Here is an 18,494-nt window from a genome sequence, read left to right as displayed (position 1 = left end):
CGAGTCCCTTGGACTGCAAGGGGATCCAACCAGTCCATCCTAAAGGAGATCAGTCCTGGGTGTTCATTGGAAGGACTGATGCTGAAGCTTAAACTCCAGTACTTTGGCCACCTGATGCAAAGAGTTGACTCACTGGAAAAGACTCTGATGCTGGGAGGGATTGGGGGCAGGAGGAGAAGGGGACGACAGAAGATGAGATGGCTGGATGGCATCACTGACTCAATGGACATGGGTTTGAGTGAACTCTGGGAGTTGATGATGGACAGGGAGGCCTGGCGTGCTGCGATTCATGGGGTCACAAAGAGTCGGACACGACTGAGCGACTGAACTGAACTGAAAACATACTGCATTAATTTTTGATAACAGCTTTTTAAAAAACTGAACTGCTAAGTGGCTAAAAGTTTGAAAGACAAGAGGCTTTTTAGCTTTATCCTAAAAGAGCACACATGTCAAAGAACTTAAGACCATTATTCCATAGCATGGCACCGTACTGGATCTGAGTCTCCCACCCCCCACCCCCATTCTCTTACTAGTCAAGACCTGGACTTTCAAAAACAGGCATTCTGTGCCCTTTAATTAAAAAACTGTATGGCTGCTTAAATTACTTAAAAACAGTCTTTTATTTGTAAGCATTATTCTGTAAGAAATCTTACTGAATTTACTGAGAGGAAAAACTATGGTCATATGCTCAAAAAGAATAAAAACATTAAAATGAGGTTAGGGAATAAAACAGTCTATTTTAAAAGTGAACTTCACACTTTAAAATCATGAGAACTAACAACTTTCACAAAGATTCAGCATGCTTCGTATTACGAATCATCTCCTGATGTCATACACTGGATATCTGAATTGACCATGAGAGACCAACAAAGACTGGCCTACCAAAATTTAAATTTTCTTTTTTTTTTTTGAAATAGTAAACCACATAAGGTAATCTAAAAATATATATAGCATTCCTTCTATGCTCTCTGGAAACAGCATGCCAGTTAATACTTTTGAAAAGATTTCATCTTCATAAAAGCACTAACATTGATTAGGTCTCAACATCCCCATGTGGGAGAAACAACAGCACATTCCCTCCATTTTCTAAATGATGTATATGGAGAGACTTGTGAATTGAAAAGTTCAAGTAGGAATTTCTGGTTTTAAAATGTTGGTGTAAAGATGTTTCACCTCGTCTTCTCAGAAATCACCTCAAAATAGGGAAGACACAACACATCCTACTTGAAGACAGAAAGCCTATGGAGGAGTAGGAAGGAGGTAAGAGTGGCAGAAGGGGAAACCTGAGAGGGCCTGAGAGGGGTGCCAGGCAGGAGCCCACTGACATAGCCCGCAGAACCTGAGAAGAGGCTCAGGCTTTAGGGCAACAACAGGAAGGAGATGAGAGGCTTCTTACCTGGGAAAACTGTATGGTCCTGAGAAAAGAGAGGCTGCTGATGAAATCGGTGACGGTCTCCATCTTTAACAAGTTCCATCCAGATCACAGAACTTTTATTCCATTTTTAATACATTCTATTAGTGTCTTGAAAGTGTTAGTTGCTCAGTCGTAACTGACTCTTTGTGACCCCAGGAACTGTAGCCTGCCAGGCTCCTCCATCCATGGGATTCTCCAGGCAAGAATACTGGAGTGAGTTGGTATTTCCTTCTCCGGGATGTATTCCTGACCCAGGGATCAAACCCAGGTCTCCTGAATTGACAGGCAGATTCTTTACTGTCTGAGCCACCATAGAAGCCCCTATTTTAGTGTATTCAATTCAGTTCAGTTCAGTTCAGTTCAGTCTCTCAGTCATGTCCGACTCTTTGCGACCCCATAAACCGCAGCACACCAGGCCTCCCTGTCCATCACCAATTCCCAGAGTCTACCCAAACCCATGTCCATTGAATCAGTGATGCCATCCAACCATCTCATCCTCTGCCGTCCCCTTCTCCTCCTGCCCTCAATCTTTCCCAGTATCAGGGTCTTTTCAAATGAATCAGCTCTTCGCATCAGGTGGCCAAAGTATTGGAGTTTCAGCTTCAACATCAGTCCTTCCAATGAACACCCAGGACTGATCTCCTTTAGGATGGACTGGTTGGATCTCCTTTCAGTCCAAGGACTCTTGAGAGTCTTCTCTAATACCACAGTTCAAAAGCATCAATTCTTCGGTGCTCAGCTTTCTTTATAGTCCAACTCTCACATCCATACATGACTACTGGAAAAACCATAGCCTTGACTAGATAGACCTTTGTTGAAAAAGTAATGTCTTACTCTTAAATAATTATCAAGCACTTAAAGGAAATCTCTAACACAAAGGACCAAAACTAAAAAAAAAACAAACAAACTAGAATACATTAAAAATAGGAAACAGAATACTAGGAATAGACAAAGGTTTTTATTTACAAAAAAAAACAACAACTTCACAGAGACAGAAAATATTATATGCATGAAAGAAAAATAAAATTCTTTTTTTTTTTTTTAAGAAAATAATGAGGGACCTTCCCTGGTAGTTCAGTGGTTGAGGCTCCAAGCTGCCACTATAAAGGGCAAAGGCTTGATCCCTAGTCAGGGAACTAAGATCCAGCATAAATTGATGCTTTTGAATTGTGGTGTTGGAGAATACTCTTGAGAGTCCCTTGGACAGCAAGGAGATCCAACCAGTCCATCCTAAAGGAAATCAGTCCTGAATATGCACTGGAAGGACTGATGCTGAAGCTGAAGCTCCAATACTTTGGCCACCCAATTTGAAAAACGGACTCATTAGAAAAGACCCTAATTCTGGGAAAGATTTAAGGCAGGAGGAGAAGGGGATAACAGAGGATGAGATGGTTGGATGGCATCACCAACTCAATGGACATGAGCTTGAGCAAACTCCAGGAGTTGGTGATGGACAGGGAAGTCTGGGGTGCTGCAGTCCATGAGGTAGTGAACAGTCCAGAGTGATGAACTGAACCATCTTGTTGGGGCTTCTCCTTTGCCCTCGGACGTGGGGTATCTTTTTTGGTGGGATCAAACAGTCTCCAGTCGATGGTTGTTCAGCAGCTAGTTGTGATTTTGGAGTTCTTGCAAGAGAAGATGAGCACAAGTCCTTCCACTCTGCCATCTTGAGGGTACAGAGTGGTATCATCTGCCTATCTAAGGTCACTGATATTTCTTCCTGCAATCTTGATTCCACCTTGGGACTCATCCAGCCCAGCATTTCACATGATGTACTTGCATATAAGTTAAATAAGCAAGGCGACAATATACAGCCTTGACGTACTCCTTTCCCAATTTTGATCCAGTCCATTGTTCCATGTCTGGTTCTAACTGTTGCTTCCTGACCTGCATACAGGTTTCACAGAAGGCAGGTAAGGTGGTCTGGTAGTCCCATGTCTTTAAGAATTTTCCACTGTTTGTTGTGATCCACACAAAGACTTTAGCATAGTCAACAAAACAGAAGTAGATATTTCTCTGTAATTCCTTTGCTTTTTCTATGATCCAGTGGATGTCTGCAATTTGATCTCTGGTTCCTCTGCCTTTTCCAAATCCATTTTGTACATCTAGAAGTTCTTGGTTCACTACTGTTGAAGCCTAGCTTGAAGGATTTTGAGCATTACCTTACCAGCATGTGAAATAAGTACAACTGTATGATAGTTTGAACATTCTTTGGCATCGCCTTTCTTTGTGATTGGAATGAAAACTGACCTTTTCCAGTCCTGTGTCCATTTCTAAGTTTTCCAAATTAGCTGGCATATTGAGTGCAGCACTTTAATAGCATCATCTTTTTGGATTTGAAATAGCTCAGCTGGAATTCCATCACCTCTACTAGCTTTGTTTGTAGTAATGCTTCTTAAGGCCCACTTGAATTCACAGTCCAGGATTCAATAAATATTTAGTGAATACAAAGATTCTGTTTAGTTTACCAACACACACCTTTAAACTCTATACACTGATTCTAAAGCCTAGATTTGAAATCTAGTCAAAATCTGCTCCAAAGGAGAACAACTAATCCAGATTTCCTGCCTCCTCTGCCCATGAAGTAAACTGATCTAACTGAACAGACTGATTCTGTAGAAGCGCTGCCCAAAATCAGTCTAGATAGGCAGGACAGGGTGAGGAGTTTGGACTTGAACTCATAAAGAGCTATTGTAGGTTAAGAAATGTACGCATGCAATTTTTAAAAAGAGCTTTGAGAAGATTAGCCTCTCCTGGTATGCAGGATAGAATGAGGGCAAATTTTTTCCTCCATTTTTTAGCCTGTTTTTAAAGATGTGAGGTGACCAGTCAACTACAAAGGCTCAGTCAGTTTCTACACTAAGTGACCGACGAACCACTATCTGAACTACGGTCTAGAGACCCCCATTCTTAGCCACTATTAGCATAATCTGTCACAGAAGTTGAAAATAGATGAGTCACCAGAGGCAACCTGCTACTTCTGTACACAACAATGCCTGTCAATGACACTCATTCCATTTTATAACATACCCATTTTAAATAAACATTCTATTTTTACATATAATTACACTAAAGTTTAAAGATTCAATTAAAGGTTCTATTAAATACCACAGTCCAAAGACTCATTCTGCTTTAATTATAAGAGAAACATAAAAATTGAAACCTGAGTGGTAAACTTTAATGACAGACAATAAAATAAAATTGCTTTCTAAGTTGAAAATGTTAAGTCTGTAGCTAACTACCTCAGAGGAAATGAGAAAGTGCCCCTTGCTTACTATTCCTGCATCTTTTTTTTAACCAAGAAAAATGAGTCTGAAAGTCAATCCTACCCACAAAGACAGGGCTAGATCAGGTGAGTCCCAGAAAGGTTTAAGGACAAATGGTGACCAGGGTAGAGCAGAGTAGAATTACCCTACAAATACCTAGTTTTCAACACAACCACTTACCCAAAACCTTTTCCAAGTGACCCAGGCTTTATGTTTTAATGATTAGAAAGTGCATGAGAAGTGATTTCCATGGAACATGTACACTGTCCTTTTCATTAAGGATTTGGGGAATCTGTTATTTCAGGAGAGCTGTATGCCTGATAGGGGCTTCCCAGATGGAGCTATTGGTAAAGAACCTGCCTGCCAATGCAGGAGACTAAAGAGACATGGGTTTGATCCCTGCATCAGGAAGATCCCCTGGAAAAGGGCATGGCAACCCACTCCAGTGTTCTTGCCTGGAAAATTCCATGACAGAGAAGCCTGGAAAGCTATAGTCCATAGGATCGCAAAGATCCTGGACACAACTGAATCGACTTAGCATGCATGATGCATGCCTGATAGAGCCTCTCATTTCTGTACATACTTACACAACAAACCGTAATGACTCATTACCAACATCCATTACCTAAGTTACTGTTTCGCAACTTGTTTGCCACTTTTCCCTCCTTTTAAAACTGAACTTAAGTTTGAACATAATTCTGTGTACATAGAATTATGGTAAATGAACTTTAATAGCAAGAATTTAAAATTTAAAAAAAGAAAAACCCACAGTTACACTTGGATGATTGCCTCCCGGTTTTCCCATGAAAGCTCAAATGGATATTTAAAGTGTATTTTTTTAAATATAGGTAGAAAAAAACTGTTTTAGTTCTCATAACGTTAATAATTTTTAAGCAAGGTACAGTACTATGAGATTGTGATTTCTATTAAGATATATAAATATACATTTACATATTTATAAGATATACAAATAAATATAAATATAAAATTGATATATTTAAATGGGCTTCACATAAGCCCATAAATAAGGGCTTATTTAATAAGCCACATAAATAAGGGCTTCAGCTCTTATTTAATTACACTGCGGGATAAACAGGGCTTCCCTGGTGGCTCAGATGGTAAAGAATGTGCCTGTAATGCGGGAGACCCACATTAAATCCTGGGTCGGGAAGATCCCCTGGAGCAGGAAATGGCAACCCACTCCAGTATTCTTGCCTGGAAAATTCCATGGACAGAGGAGCCTGTCAGGCTACAGTTCATGGGGTCATAAAGAGTTGGACACGACTGAGTGATGAACACGTCACTTCAATTTCAAATGTAGTGATTAACTTTCACTTTCATGTATACACACACACACACATGCACATTCGGTCTGTCTGTTTCTGGTACAGAGCTCCTAAAACCCTTGAAATTTCCTAAGTGATAAGAGAGATAAAGGTGAAATAGGTATCTTTTGTTATTCATATAATAAGTCTCTTTCAGTCACACCTGACTTTATATTAATGCAGTGACTCTTAGAAAGCCCCTAGGTAATTTAAGGCTGGGAAGTGGTTGCAAAGACAATCAATCTGATTAATTAGAAACTTGGGAGATTTTAGTTCCCCTTACCTCCTGGGAGGGGAAAGGGGCTGGTGGTTGAGTTGATCACCAATGGTCAATGATTCAATCAACTACGCCTACTCAATGAAGCCTCCAAAAAAATCCCAGGAGAGGTTGGGAGAGCTTCCAAGTTGGTGCACCTGGAGGTAATCTAGTAAGTAAGCTGTTTTCCTGTGTACTGAGAGACACTTAGCAAATTAATTGAACCCAAAGGAGTGGTGGAGAAATGATTTATAACCTCTGGTCAGGAGCCCAGGTAACAACCTGGATTTGCAACTGGCAGTTGAAGGGTGGGGGTGCAGGTATACAGAACTAAACCCTTAACCCGTGGAAGCTCCAAGAAGACAGTGTCAGCACTGAGTTAAACTGTAGAACATCCAGCTCGTGTCTCAGGCTTGGCTGGTGTGGGAAAAACTAGCACCCATGTGGGAACCAGAATACACAAGTGTCAGTATCACATGCAGTGAGTGTAAAGGAAAACAAGGGAGTTTTGATTTGATTTTGATTCTGCACAGCATTTGAAAGTCAGGCATTGGCTTCCTTTAAAAGCTAAGGTAACCAACCACACAGTCTCATTCTCTGTCACACCATATAGCAACCTTTCAAAATGCTAAGAATGCTTCTAAAATCTACATGACTATGAATTTTTTTTATTAAAAAAATCACACAGATTCAGAAAACAAATACAACAAAAGGCAACAACAGTTCTTCCAACAGCCTCTTACGATCTCGGCCAAGCTTCCAATCTGCTTTTCACTATGATTCCTGCAGAGAATTCCACCAATACATTTATAACTTTTGCAAATTAAGTTAGAAGTACTTGTTCACCTCCATTCGTCTCCGTGAATGACGGTGGGACTCTAAATTTAAATACAACTGCATTACTGTTCTCTGATTAGCGTAGAATAATTCTTGGATTCATGGCAAGGCCAGGCTAAATGACACTGCAAAGAAACCCTTTGTTTTCAAACAAATCAGTGGTTGGCTTTAGATAATGCTATAAAGAATCTTATTCATGCAATGTACCCTAGTCAAAATTGTAAAAGTTGAGAACAAAAATAACAACTTCTACCTCTATTAAAAGAAGAATCTATAGTTAAAGCTTTTTTTCTACATGAATAGAACTGTAAAATTTTAGAGGTAGATAGAACTTTCAGTAATTTAAAGTCAAGGAAAATAAAGTCATTTGCTAAGGATCATTTAATAAATTACTGGCAGATCAAACACTATAACCTAGGCACTGCAAATTCCCTAGTGTAGGCTATTAAATACTATAGAATGTTATGGACAAGTTAATATCAGCCAACATTTATCAAGTGCCTACTTTGTGCCCTTAACTATGGCAAGCATTTTCATATCTATTATCTATTCCCTAAGTCAGCTAAAAAGATTTTAATAAAAGAATCACATCTACTTGTTTGGACATTCAGTGTTGCCAAAACAGAGTGTGCTACAGGAACTAAATGGAAAGAGGTAATTCAATTACTGCAATAACTACACTACAGAAGAGGCTGTGTTCCAACAATACACTTAACTCTCAGGAATTTCCATCCCAGAGGCATATATAGATTTAGAAAGCCTAGGAGTGCATTTCTGGGTACTGGCCTCTCTGCCAAGGACCGATAAAGACTTCAGTACTACTTCCTCCTCTTCCTTCTTCTACTCCTATACATTTTCCACTGTCACATTCTTGTTTGATTCTTCTGTAGTTGTTGTCTGCTCTTTGATCTATGCTTTCTCCTGAACTGCTGTTCCCCACCACCCAGAAGGAAGAAAGTAATAATGACTAGAGCAGAAATCAATGAAATACAAAATAGAAAAACAACAGAGAAAATCAATGGAATGAAAAGTTAGTTCTTCAAAATAATTTTAACAAAATTGGAAAAACTTTACCTAGACTGATCAAGAATAAAAGAAAGAAGACTACTCCAATACTTTGGCCACCTGATGTGAAGAATTAACTCATTGGAAAAGATCCTGATGCTGGGAAAGATTGAAGGCAGGAGGAGAAGGGGATAACAGAGGATGAGGTGGCTGGATGGCATCACTGACTCAATGGACATGAGTTTGAGTAAACTCCAGGAGTTGGCGATGGACAGGGAGGCCTGGCGTGCTGCAGTTCATGCGGTCACAAAGAATCAGACACTACTGAGCATCTGAACTGAACTGAAATAAGGAATGAAATATGGAACATTACTTCCAACTTCACAGAAATAAGAATTTTAAAAGAATATTATTAACAGTTGTATACAACAAATTATCTGGTAGATAACCAGATGAACATATTCATTGGAAGAAAAAAGCTATGAAGCTAAATCAAGAAGAAATAGTACTTATCTGAATATATACATAACAAGTAAGGAAACTGAACTAGTAATTTAAAATAAAAAGTGCCACAAAGAAAAGCCCAAGTCCAGATGGCTTCACTGGTGACTTCTACCAAATATTTGAAGAAGAATTAATAACAATCCTTCACAAAATCTCCCACCACCCATAGAAAAGAAAAGAAAGGAACTCATCAACGAGGCCAGTATTATCTTGATACCAAACCCAAATGAAGATATCACACAAAAAAGAGAAAGTTATAGATCAATATAAGTGCAAAAATCCTCAACAAAATGCCAGCAAACCAAATCCAGGAACATATGAAAAGGATTATATAGCATAACCAAATATGATTTATTCCAGGAATTCAAAGTTGGTTTATCATCTGAAAACCAATCAATGTAATATACCGTATTAACAGAATAAAGGACAAAAACCACACAATCATCTCAATGGATGCAGAAAAGTCATTTGACAAAATTTAACACTCTTTAATTATAAAAATATAATAAACTTCGAATAGAATAGAATTTCCTCAAGCTAATAAGAGGTGTCTACAAATAAACCACAGCTGACATTACATGTAATGGTGAAAGACTGAATGCTCTTCCCCTGAGATTAGGAATGAGACAAGGCTTCTCTTTAACACTGAAGGTTCTAGCCAGAGCAACCAAGCAAGAAAAAAAATTATAAATTTTTGATTAAAAGATTGACAAGGAAGAAGCAAAACTATCTCTATGAGCAGAGATAAGATCTTATATACAGTTGTCTCTTAGTTCCCATAGGGGATTGGTTCCAGGAGGCCCTGCAGATACCCAATTGGACTCAGACGCCCTTATATAAAACAGTACGTGAATACAGTCCACCCTCTGTATCTGGGGATGCAAGACTCCCAGATATTGAGGACTGACTGTATAAAAAATCCTAATCAATTCTCTAAAAAAACTATTCAAACTAATAAATAAGTTCAGCAAGTGTGAATACTAGTATGTGTAAAATAGATAGCTAGTGGGAAGCTTCACTCAGTGTTCTGTGATGACCTAGAGAGGTGGGATGGAAGAGTGAGAGGGAGGCTCAAGATGGAGGGGATATATGTATATATATGGCTGATCCACATTGTTTAACAGCAGAAATTAATACAACAGTGTAAGGCAATTATCCTCCAATTAAGAGTTTTTAAAGATAAAAATTTTTTTAAAGAATTTAGAATACAAGTTCAATATTCAAAAATCATTGTATTAATATATTGTTATATAAATTATACTCAAAAAATCAAGTACAGTAGCATGAGTAAACATTAAATGAATTAAAAAAATAATTCCATTGACAACAGCATCAAAAATAATAAAATACTTAGGAATAAATTTTAATGAAGTGCAAGATTTGTACACTGAAAACTAGAGAAAATTGTTAAAAGAAATTATAGGACTTCCCTGATGAATAAGAGTCCAACTGCCAATGCAGGGGACACAGGTTCCATCACTGGTCCAGGAAGACTTCACATGCCATGGAGCAACGAAGTTAATGTGCCACAACTACTGAGCCTGTGCCCTAGAGCCCACGAGCCACACCCACTGAGCCTGCGTGTTGCAGTTACTAAAGCCCGTGCACCCTAGAGCCTGTGCTCCACAACAAGAGAAGCCACCACAATGAGAAGCCCACACACTGCAATGAGTAGCTCCCATTTACCACCTACAGAAAGCCTAAACGGAGCAAAGAAGACCCAGCACAGCCAAAAATAAAAATAAATTTTTAAAAAATTACAGAAGACTTTAAGATACGGAAAAACAATCCAGGTTCATGGATCTGAAGACTAAATACTGTTAAGATGGCAATACTCTCCAAACTGATCTACAGAGTGAATCCAATTCCTGTCAAAATTCCTTGCCATTTTCTTCATAAACTGACAAGCTGATCCTAAAATTCATATGGAAATGCAACTGACCCAAAATAAGACAGTCATCTTGAATAGGAAGAACAAAGTTGGAGGATTCATACTTCCTGTTTGTAAAACTTACTACAAAGCCACACTAAGCTAGTTAACACAGTATGGCACTGGCATTAAGACAGAAAGAGCTTTCCATTTATATGTGGCAGCTAAAAAGTAAAACTAACTGCTACCTGGGAGAGCTGAAGGAGTGTACACAGAGGTCCTGTGCCAGCACCCTGGACCAGAGGTCCACACAATCTAAACATTAAACACAACAGCCGCCTCAAATCCCTGGGAATTTCAGAATGACTGACACTTCTGAAGCTGTTCCAAATTTCGAAGAGATGTTTGCCAACACATTCACAGAAGATGACAAAGAATACCAAGAAACACCCTCCTGAGTCTCCTCTGATTGTTGAGGAATGAAATAGCAGAGCTGGTGGCAACCTGAGAAATAGAGGCAATTGGTTGTAAGATAATAGACAATTTAGAGGCAGGGACAGCAGACAGGGATGGCCAAGTGACAATCGATCCAATCAACGGCATGGACGATCCTGGGGTAACAACTGCCCACAGCACAGACAAGAACCTTACTACCCCTGTCAATATGGACACTACGGTTACAACCAACGACCTCCCTATGGCTACTACTGATAGACGTGTCAGCAACTTTTAGTAAAATTATTTACTCTGCTAACATGACAAAAGTTTATGTTGTATTTTCTGTTGGTCATAGTTGTACATCTGATTGTAGAAACTGAATTTTTTTTTTGGAACTTGGGACTTTTAAAAAAAATTTTAAAAATTAGATCTTACTGGAGAGACATGATGGTTGCTGGGAATAAATACTCCCCTAAAAAGGTTGTGGATTATATTGCTTGACTTCTACCTCAGATTCATCTTTGTTTCATGACTTAATAGTGCTTTGAATGTTGTATCTTTTTTTCCTTGTTAGACCTTCAGGAGTTGTCTTTATTTCACACAGAAATAAAAATTTTATATAGAAAATGCTTGCTTTTAATTTGTAAGATAAGGAAGTATCCCTACACTCGGATGTGCTCATTCCTAAAATTTTACACACAGAGTACAATCAGCTCCTAAATGCACCACTATGCCTACTTACGACGTACTGTACACAGTAGTAATTGAAAGGTAAAACAATCATAGTATATCTCGTTTGGTTTTTGTTGTTATGTGAATGTGGTACTTGGTAATTACTCTATAGGTATGAGTCATCTTCATAATCATACTGGTGTCTTTTTAGAGTGATATCAAAAATAAAGCTGTAAAATCAGGAAGGAATCAGTCTCAGTTTCAGTGTCTTAATCTAGTGGTGGGTGAGATTAAGGCACACAGTCATTTTCCACAAACTCAAAGCCTTTGCTAACATAAACATTACACGTTATGCAAAAATTTAACTCTGTAATGTTCCCTTCCTTCTCAGTCACATGTAAATAATGGTGTGTTTTGACTCTATTTACTTTTATGGTATTTAATATGGGTTGAGTTTACAATGTTATTTCACCTCCAGATGTACACCTTTGCTGCCTCCTCTTCTGTAAATACAGTGATGCTGTAACTTCCTTTCATAAGAGCACCATAGTTCCCATCATTTTAATGGCCATTATAATGGTTTTATTCAAATAAAATACTTGTAAGCATTCTCCCTCAAAAAAAATAAAATAAAAAGTCAAACTAATGGGTACAATTAAAAAAGAAACAGTCTCACAGACACAGAGAACAAACTACCAGTTACCAGTGAGAGAACAGTGGAAGAAGAGGAAAGATAGGATTAAGGAATTAAGAAGTACAAACTACTAGGTATAAAACAAATAAGATATAGGGTGTAATGTACAGCCCAGGTAATATAGCTAATATTTTATAATAACTTTAAATGGAGTATAGTCTAGAAAAGTATTGAATTGTACACCTGAAACTAATATAACATTGTAAATCAACTATACCTCAAAAAATAAGTTTTAAAAAGATGGGTAGAATAAATTGAAAGTACAGAAATAAATCTTTATGGTCATTTGATTTTCGAATGAATGCCGACATAGGACAACTGAATATCCACATACAAATGAATAAAGTTGAACCCCCTACCTCACATCATAACCAAAAGGTAACTTGAAACAGATCAAAACCCTAAAAGTAAGAACTGAAACAGTTCCTAGAAGAAAACACAGTAGTAAATCTCTGTGACTTTGGGTTAGGCAATAATTTCTTAGATGAATAGCTTGGCATCAAAAGCACAAGTGACAGAAGAAAAAATTAACTGAACTTCATCAAAATTAAAAACTTTAGTGCTTCAAGGGAAAACCATTAGGAAAGTAAAAGAAAATCCACAAAACTAGGAGAAATATTTGTAAATCATATATCTGTGCATCCAAAATATATAGCGAACTCTTACAATTCAGCAAAAAAGACAAATAACCCTATTAAAAAATGGACAAAGGAACTGAACAGACATTTCTCCAAAGACGGTTACAAATGGTCAACAAGCACATAAATGATGCTCAATATCATTAGCCATTAAGAAAATGAAAACCAAAACCTCTGTGACATACCACTTCAAACCTACTAAAATGACCAAAGTCCAAAAAGGACAGATAATTAATGTTGGTGAGGATGTGGAGAAATTTGAACCCTCAAACCTTGCTGGTGGGACTGGGAAACAGTGCAGACACTGGAAAACAGTTTGGCAATTCCTCAAAAAGTTAAACTGAGTTATACATGACCCAGCAATTCTGCTGCAAGGTATACACCCAAAAATGAAAATACATGTTCATACAAAAGCCTGCACATGAATATGCACAGCAGCCTTATTAATAATCATCAAAAAGTGGAAACAATCCAAATATCCACTAATATATAAATGAATAAGCAAAATATGATAAACTGAAAAACTGGAATATTTTTCAGCAATAAAAATAAATGAAGTATTATATGCTACAATGTGGATGGACCTCAAAAACATTATGCTAAGTAAAACAAACCAGTTACAAAAGACCACATATTCTAAGATTCCACTTTTTTTCTGGCCAGTCCAAGCAACTTTCCAAGCACTCCCTAGTTCCCTAAACCAGGGACTGAACCCAAGCCACGTCAGTGAAAGCACCAAGTCTTAATCACTGGACCACCAGCAAATTTCTGTAAGATTTCACTTTTTAAAAAACATCCAGAATAGGCAAACACACCTACCAAAAGGGCTTCTCTGGTGGCTCAGATGGTAAAGAATCCGCCTGCAGTGAGGGAGACCGGAGTTCAATCCCTGGTTAGAGAAGATCCCCTGTAGGAGGGCAAGGTAACCCACTCCAGTATTCTTGCCTGGAGAATCCCCAGGGACAGAGGAGCCTGGAGGGCCACCGTCCATGGGGTCGCAAAGAGTCGGATACGACTTAGCCACTAAGAACATACCTACCAAAAGTAAACTGATCATTGCCAGAGGCGGAGCACGGAGGGCACAGCCGCGGTGGGGAGAGGGGGGAGTTTGGCAGGGAATGAGGATGAGAGACTGCTAATGAGTCCAGGGTCTTGGCGGGGATAATGAAAACGTTCCGGAATTAGATAGTGATGATACCTACACAGCTCTGTGACTAAAGCACTGAATTGTACACTTTAAAGTGATTAATTCGATGGCATTATCAATTAAGTCTCAATAAAGCTGCTTTTCTCTTTAAAATATTAAATGTAAGAGAATATGCTATGGGTTTATTCTGTCTTCTCCATTCACCTCTGTGACATTTTAAACTTTTCTAGTGTGAATTTCCTCAGTGTCTTTCTCACCATTTGTTCAAAACATAAGTATATTTTATTAGATAATAGAATCATAAAATGTTCTTTCATTCCTACTTGTTTAACAGGAGCTCATCCTTTAAAGACGGAGAAGGCAATGGCACCCCACTCCAGTACTCTTGCCTGGAAAATCCCATGGACGGAGGAGCCTGGTGGGCTGCAGTCCATGGGGTTGCTAAGAGTCGGGCACGACTGAGCGATTTCACTTTCACTTTTCACTTTATGCATTGGAGAAGGAAATGGCAACCCACTCCAGTATTCTTGCCTGGAGAATCCCAGGGACGGGGGAGCCTGGTGGGCTGCCATCTATGGGGTCGCATAGAGTCAGACACGACTGAAGCGACTTAGCAGCAACAGCAGCATCCTTTAAAGAATATTTTCTGGCAAGACACAATATTTTTGCATTAGCTAATACCCAACAAGAATCAGCAAAATGGTAGATGGTATCTGCGGATGGCTCTCTTTCTAAGGATTAATATAAATGGGGCTGGCTATCGCCAATATGGGATTTTAGAATATGGCAACAGGATTTGTTAGAGTTGGTAAAGTTCATTGGATATTGGCTGCTAACAGTAGAAACTTAACAGCTCTACAGATAACAAGACATTCAAATTCTGTAGGTTCAGAATTTAACATATTCAGGAATTAAATTTAGGATTTTAGCTCCTTTCTATTAGGGAAGTAATATATTTAAAACATTTTCATTCAACTTCTTTCCTGAGGTCTGGCAGCAGTTTCTAGATGAAAAATGAATACCATCTCAGAACCATACAGTAAAAATGAAAGGCCAGTTTTCAAAACTCATTTAACCACAGCCTCATCAGTAGATGGTAATCAGAGTGACCTATAAATCAATTCTGCCTGTTCTCTCTGACGAGGGTCTTTGAAAGGAGTTAGCCTTTACCCCCTTCTCAAAGGCAAAGGGGACCCCCTGGTAAAGCTAAGTAGACCAGACCAGCTTCAGATCAGCGCTGCCCCATGATGGCCACACAAGGCCACCTTGGAGGCCTCACTAAACCCTAATTTGCTGTTGTTGTTTAGTTGCTAAGTTGTAGTCATGTCTGACTCTTCGTGATCCCATGGACTGTAGCCCACTAGGCTCATCTGTCCATGGGATTTCCCAGGTAAGAATACTGGAGTGGGTTGCCACTGCCTTCTCCAGCGGATCTTCCTGACCCAGGAATCGAACCCAGGTCTCCCGCATTGGGAGGCGAATTCGTTACTGCTGAGCCACCAGGGAAGCCCAGATCCTAATTTGCTCATCTGTAAAATGAAACTTCTGCCTACCCTACAGAGTTATTTTGAGTATTTAATGCAATACTATCTCTAAAGCACCCAGCACATGGTAGGTACAAAATAAATACTAGTTTCTCTTTGTTCTCCAAAGGATAAAATACATATGACAAATGACAAAAACTATGAAAATCATGATGAACGAAACTCCTGGGTTTAGCATACACTGAAAAGAGCAGAATTATCTGAATACTAAAAATAAACAAATCTTTATTTTCTAAAAGACCAAATTCATATAATTTTAAGTAGGGGAAATATAACCATGATGATCAGATACAAGATATCAAAGCAGGGGTGGTCTGGAATCAACTAACTGTGCACTAATTATATTGGCATTATATAACAGTTTTATTAGGAAAAACTGAATATCCAGTTTGTAGGATGCTGCAGACAATTTCAGTTAAATGGTTCTTCGAAGAAGCCAACAATAACTCAATATTTGGCCATATTTGCAGTATTAGAATTTCCTATAGGAAGGCTTCATAATGAATTTTTTTAATTTTTTTTATTTTTTTGATTTCTTAAAATCTATATTCTTAACATAGTGTACCAGTCTTTCAAAAGTTTATTCCAACCCATTTCTTCTTTTGTACTCTAAAACATCTTCATTATGTTGTTTGATGAGATAGATTCACAAGAAAACAGAGATGCCCAAGGTCGATCCAACTTTCAGCCAATCAGGTCTGCCATGTGGATACTCCCGGATGTAGACCTTGCTGACTCAGGTGCCTGGCTGGGTCTCAGCTTTGAGAAAGGGACACAGCAACATGGATGGTATCATCTTGCTGGCTTACATCTATATCTTGAAACCAACTGGGTTTTATATCTGATATATTTGAACAGAGTCAGAGGTGGGGATCTAATTTTATATTCTTTGAAGTGTTGTTGCAGGAATGGGACCCCTTCTAGGGCCTGAGGTTGGGCTCTTGAATAACACTCAGAAATGAATTGTCTGAGCTGACAAAGCAAGAGACTTTACTGGGAAGGGGCACGTGGGTGGTGAGCAGGAAGGTCAGGAAACCCAGGAGGACTGCTCTGCCACACGGTTCACAGTCTCGGGTTTCTGTGGTGATGGGATGAGTTTCTGAATTGTCTCTGGCCAATCACTTCCTCAGGGTCCTTCCTGGTAGCATGTGGTTCACTCAGCCAAGATGGAATCCAGAGAGAAGGATCCTCTGGAGGGAGGATGGTGAAATATATGGACTGGAGTCTCCTCTGTCCTCTGACCTTTCCCGACCTTCTGGTTGGTGGTAGCTTGTTAGTTCCAGGTTTCTTACTGGGACCTCCTGTTATAAAATAGCTCACGTAAGTGACTACTATCTTGCCTGACCAGGCACGGCTGTTTCAGTTAGTGTCTCCCCTAACAGTATGGCCAATGAATTGCTTCAATACCATGTAATCCAGTCTTTCCAATGGATCCAAATCATTTAATATCTGGGCCCAAATCCCATGCATCAGTAACAACCGCCAAGGATAGCTTCATCCCACAAGTCCCACTCTTGGGCGTTGTGTTTGCCAGGATGCTTCTTCTCTCTACTGGACCTTCTCCTCTCCTTCCTGGTGTCCCAATCGTGGGTGCTCTTTCTGTGTTTGGACTTCTCTGTGCTGCCTGGCTCCACCTTGGCCTTCCTTCTATTCTCTTTGTAGGAATCTCCATCCTCATGGTTCTTCCTCTTCCACTCTGCCTGCTCCTCGCCACCATGTCCTACTCCTTCCTTTTCCCTGGATCTTCTCTTCCAGCCTCTGTCTTGATTTCTATCTTGATGGATGCTGGTGAGGTACTCTGAGATGCAGCTAGCCTCATCTTTGTGTTGTGTGGCGTGGGGACCAGTGGTCATTCCTTGCACAGGAGGCCTTGGAAACCACCAGTTATTGAAGAAATGGTCGTGTTTTTTCTGACAGTGACTAACAGGTTCCAGTCTTTGTCTCAAGTGATGACTACTGGACAGTGGAGACGAGTGGCTTTCCACTGTTTTCGGCCTTTTGTAGGAACCACAGGACTTGTGGGGCTGCCTGAAGGGGAAGCCCTGCTCCAGAACTGGAGGTCTGGGTGCTGTGTGGTCACTTTCTCTGTATGCAGAGTCTTCTGTCCCCTTTCTAAAGCAAACCTCTGGCTTTAATCCTCTGGCTCTCTGCTTTCTGATGTAATCCTGAAGTTCATGTTGAAAAGAGTCACAGGTCTTAGAATTTTCCATTATACTGACTATGGATGAATCTCTTTTACCTGGAATCACCACCATGCATGCACTAGTTTACTGAGAGAAATTTCCACAGGTGGAACCCTTATTTCTTGAGCCTACAAGACTTTGGGGTCATGTAAGTAGAAGACCTGTGGGCCTACGGAGAGCAGAGTTTCGCCTGCCTAGTACCTCAAAGGAAAGAAGGAAGGGAGGGAGGGAGGGAGGCAGGAAGGGATCCCTAGTCAGGGGTAGGTTTTACTCAGCTCAAGGAGAAGAATCTCAACTTCTTTGCAGCTCAAACATCTCTTCATAATGAATTTAGTCACAGGACTTGAGAGTGCTCCTGAAAGGGAACAAAGCCAGGACCAGATGCCTGCAAAATACTACTAATCCTTTGAGACTCATCTATACGTGCATTCTTAAAAATTTTTTACTAAAGATGTATGGAAAAGGGACAACAGAAATATACATATATATTTGAAGTCAGGGAACTCACAGACATAATTTTTTTAAATTATTTTTTAAAGTGGGTTATATATTCACCTGGTTAAAACACCTCAAGAAAATATAAAAGAGACTCAGTGAAAAGTTTGCTTCCCACACCTCCCCTTTCCCTATCCACCTAGTTCTCATCACCCAATCTCCAAAATAGATAAACACTGTTAATTTCTTATGTATCCTTCTTTACG

The 18,494-nt window shown here is 39.4% G+C and overlaps 2 protein-coding genes and 1 pseudogene across 2 annotated transcripts in view; 1 reads left to right on the top strand and 2 right to left on the bottom strand.

Moving 5' to 3' along the window:
- The window catches only part of SGK3 (serum/glucocorticoid regulated kinase family member 3), a 120,582-nt gene that overhangs the window by 91,155 nt on the left and 10,933 nt on the right, over nt 1–18,494 (bottom strand). The window lies entirely within an intron of this gene.
- LOC129626748 (RNA guanine-N7 methyltransferase-activating subunit-like protein) lies at nt 10,840–11,188 on the top strand (annotated as a pseudogene).
- On the bottom strand, nt 17,080–17,865 carry LOC129626896 (zinc finger matrin-type protein 1-like). Its single transcript, XM_055546388.1, has one exon. It carries the CDS (start codon nt 17,863–17,865, stop codon nt 17,080–17,082), a length of 786 nt encoding a protein of 261 aa, XP_055402363.1.

This window comes from Bubalus kerabau, chromosome 14 (assembly GCF_029407905.1).
Source record: "Bubalus kerabau isolate K-KA32 ecotype Philippines breed swamp buffalo chromosome 14, PCC_UOA_SB_1v2, whole genome shotgun sequence".
Taxonomy (NCBI): Eukaryota; Metazoa; Chordata; class Mammalia; order Artiodactyla; family Bovidae; genus Bubalus; species Bubalus kerabau.
Note: the sequence above shows the minus strand (reverse complement) of the source record. Positions and strands in the feature narration are given on the sequence as shown.

Bases quoted from the DNA above. Each gene is read 5' to 3' on its own strand.
- LOC129626896 (XM_055546388.1), bottom strand. From the start codon at position 17,865: ATGGTGGTGATTCCAGGTAAAAGAGATTCATCCATAGTCAGTATAATG.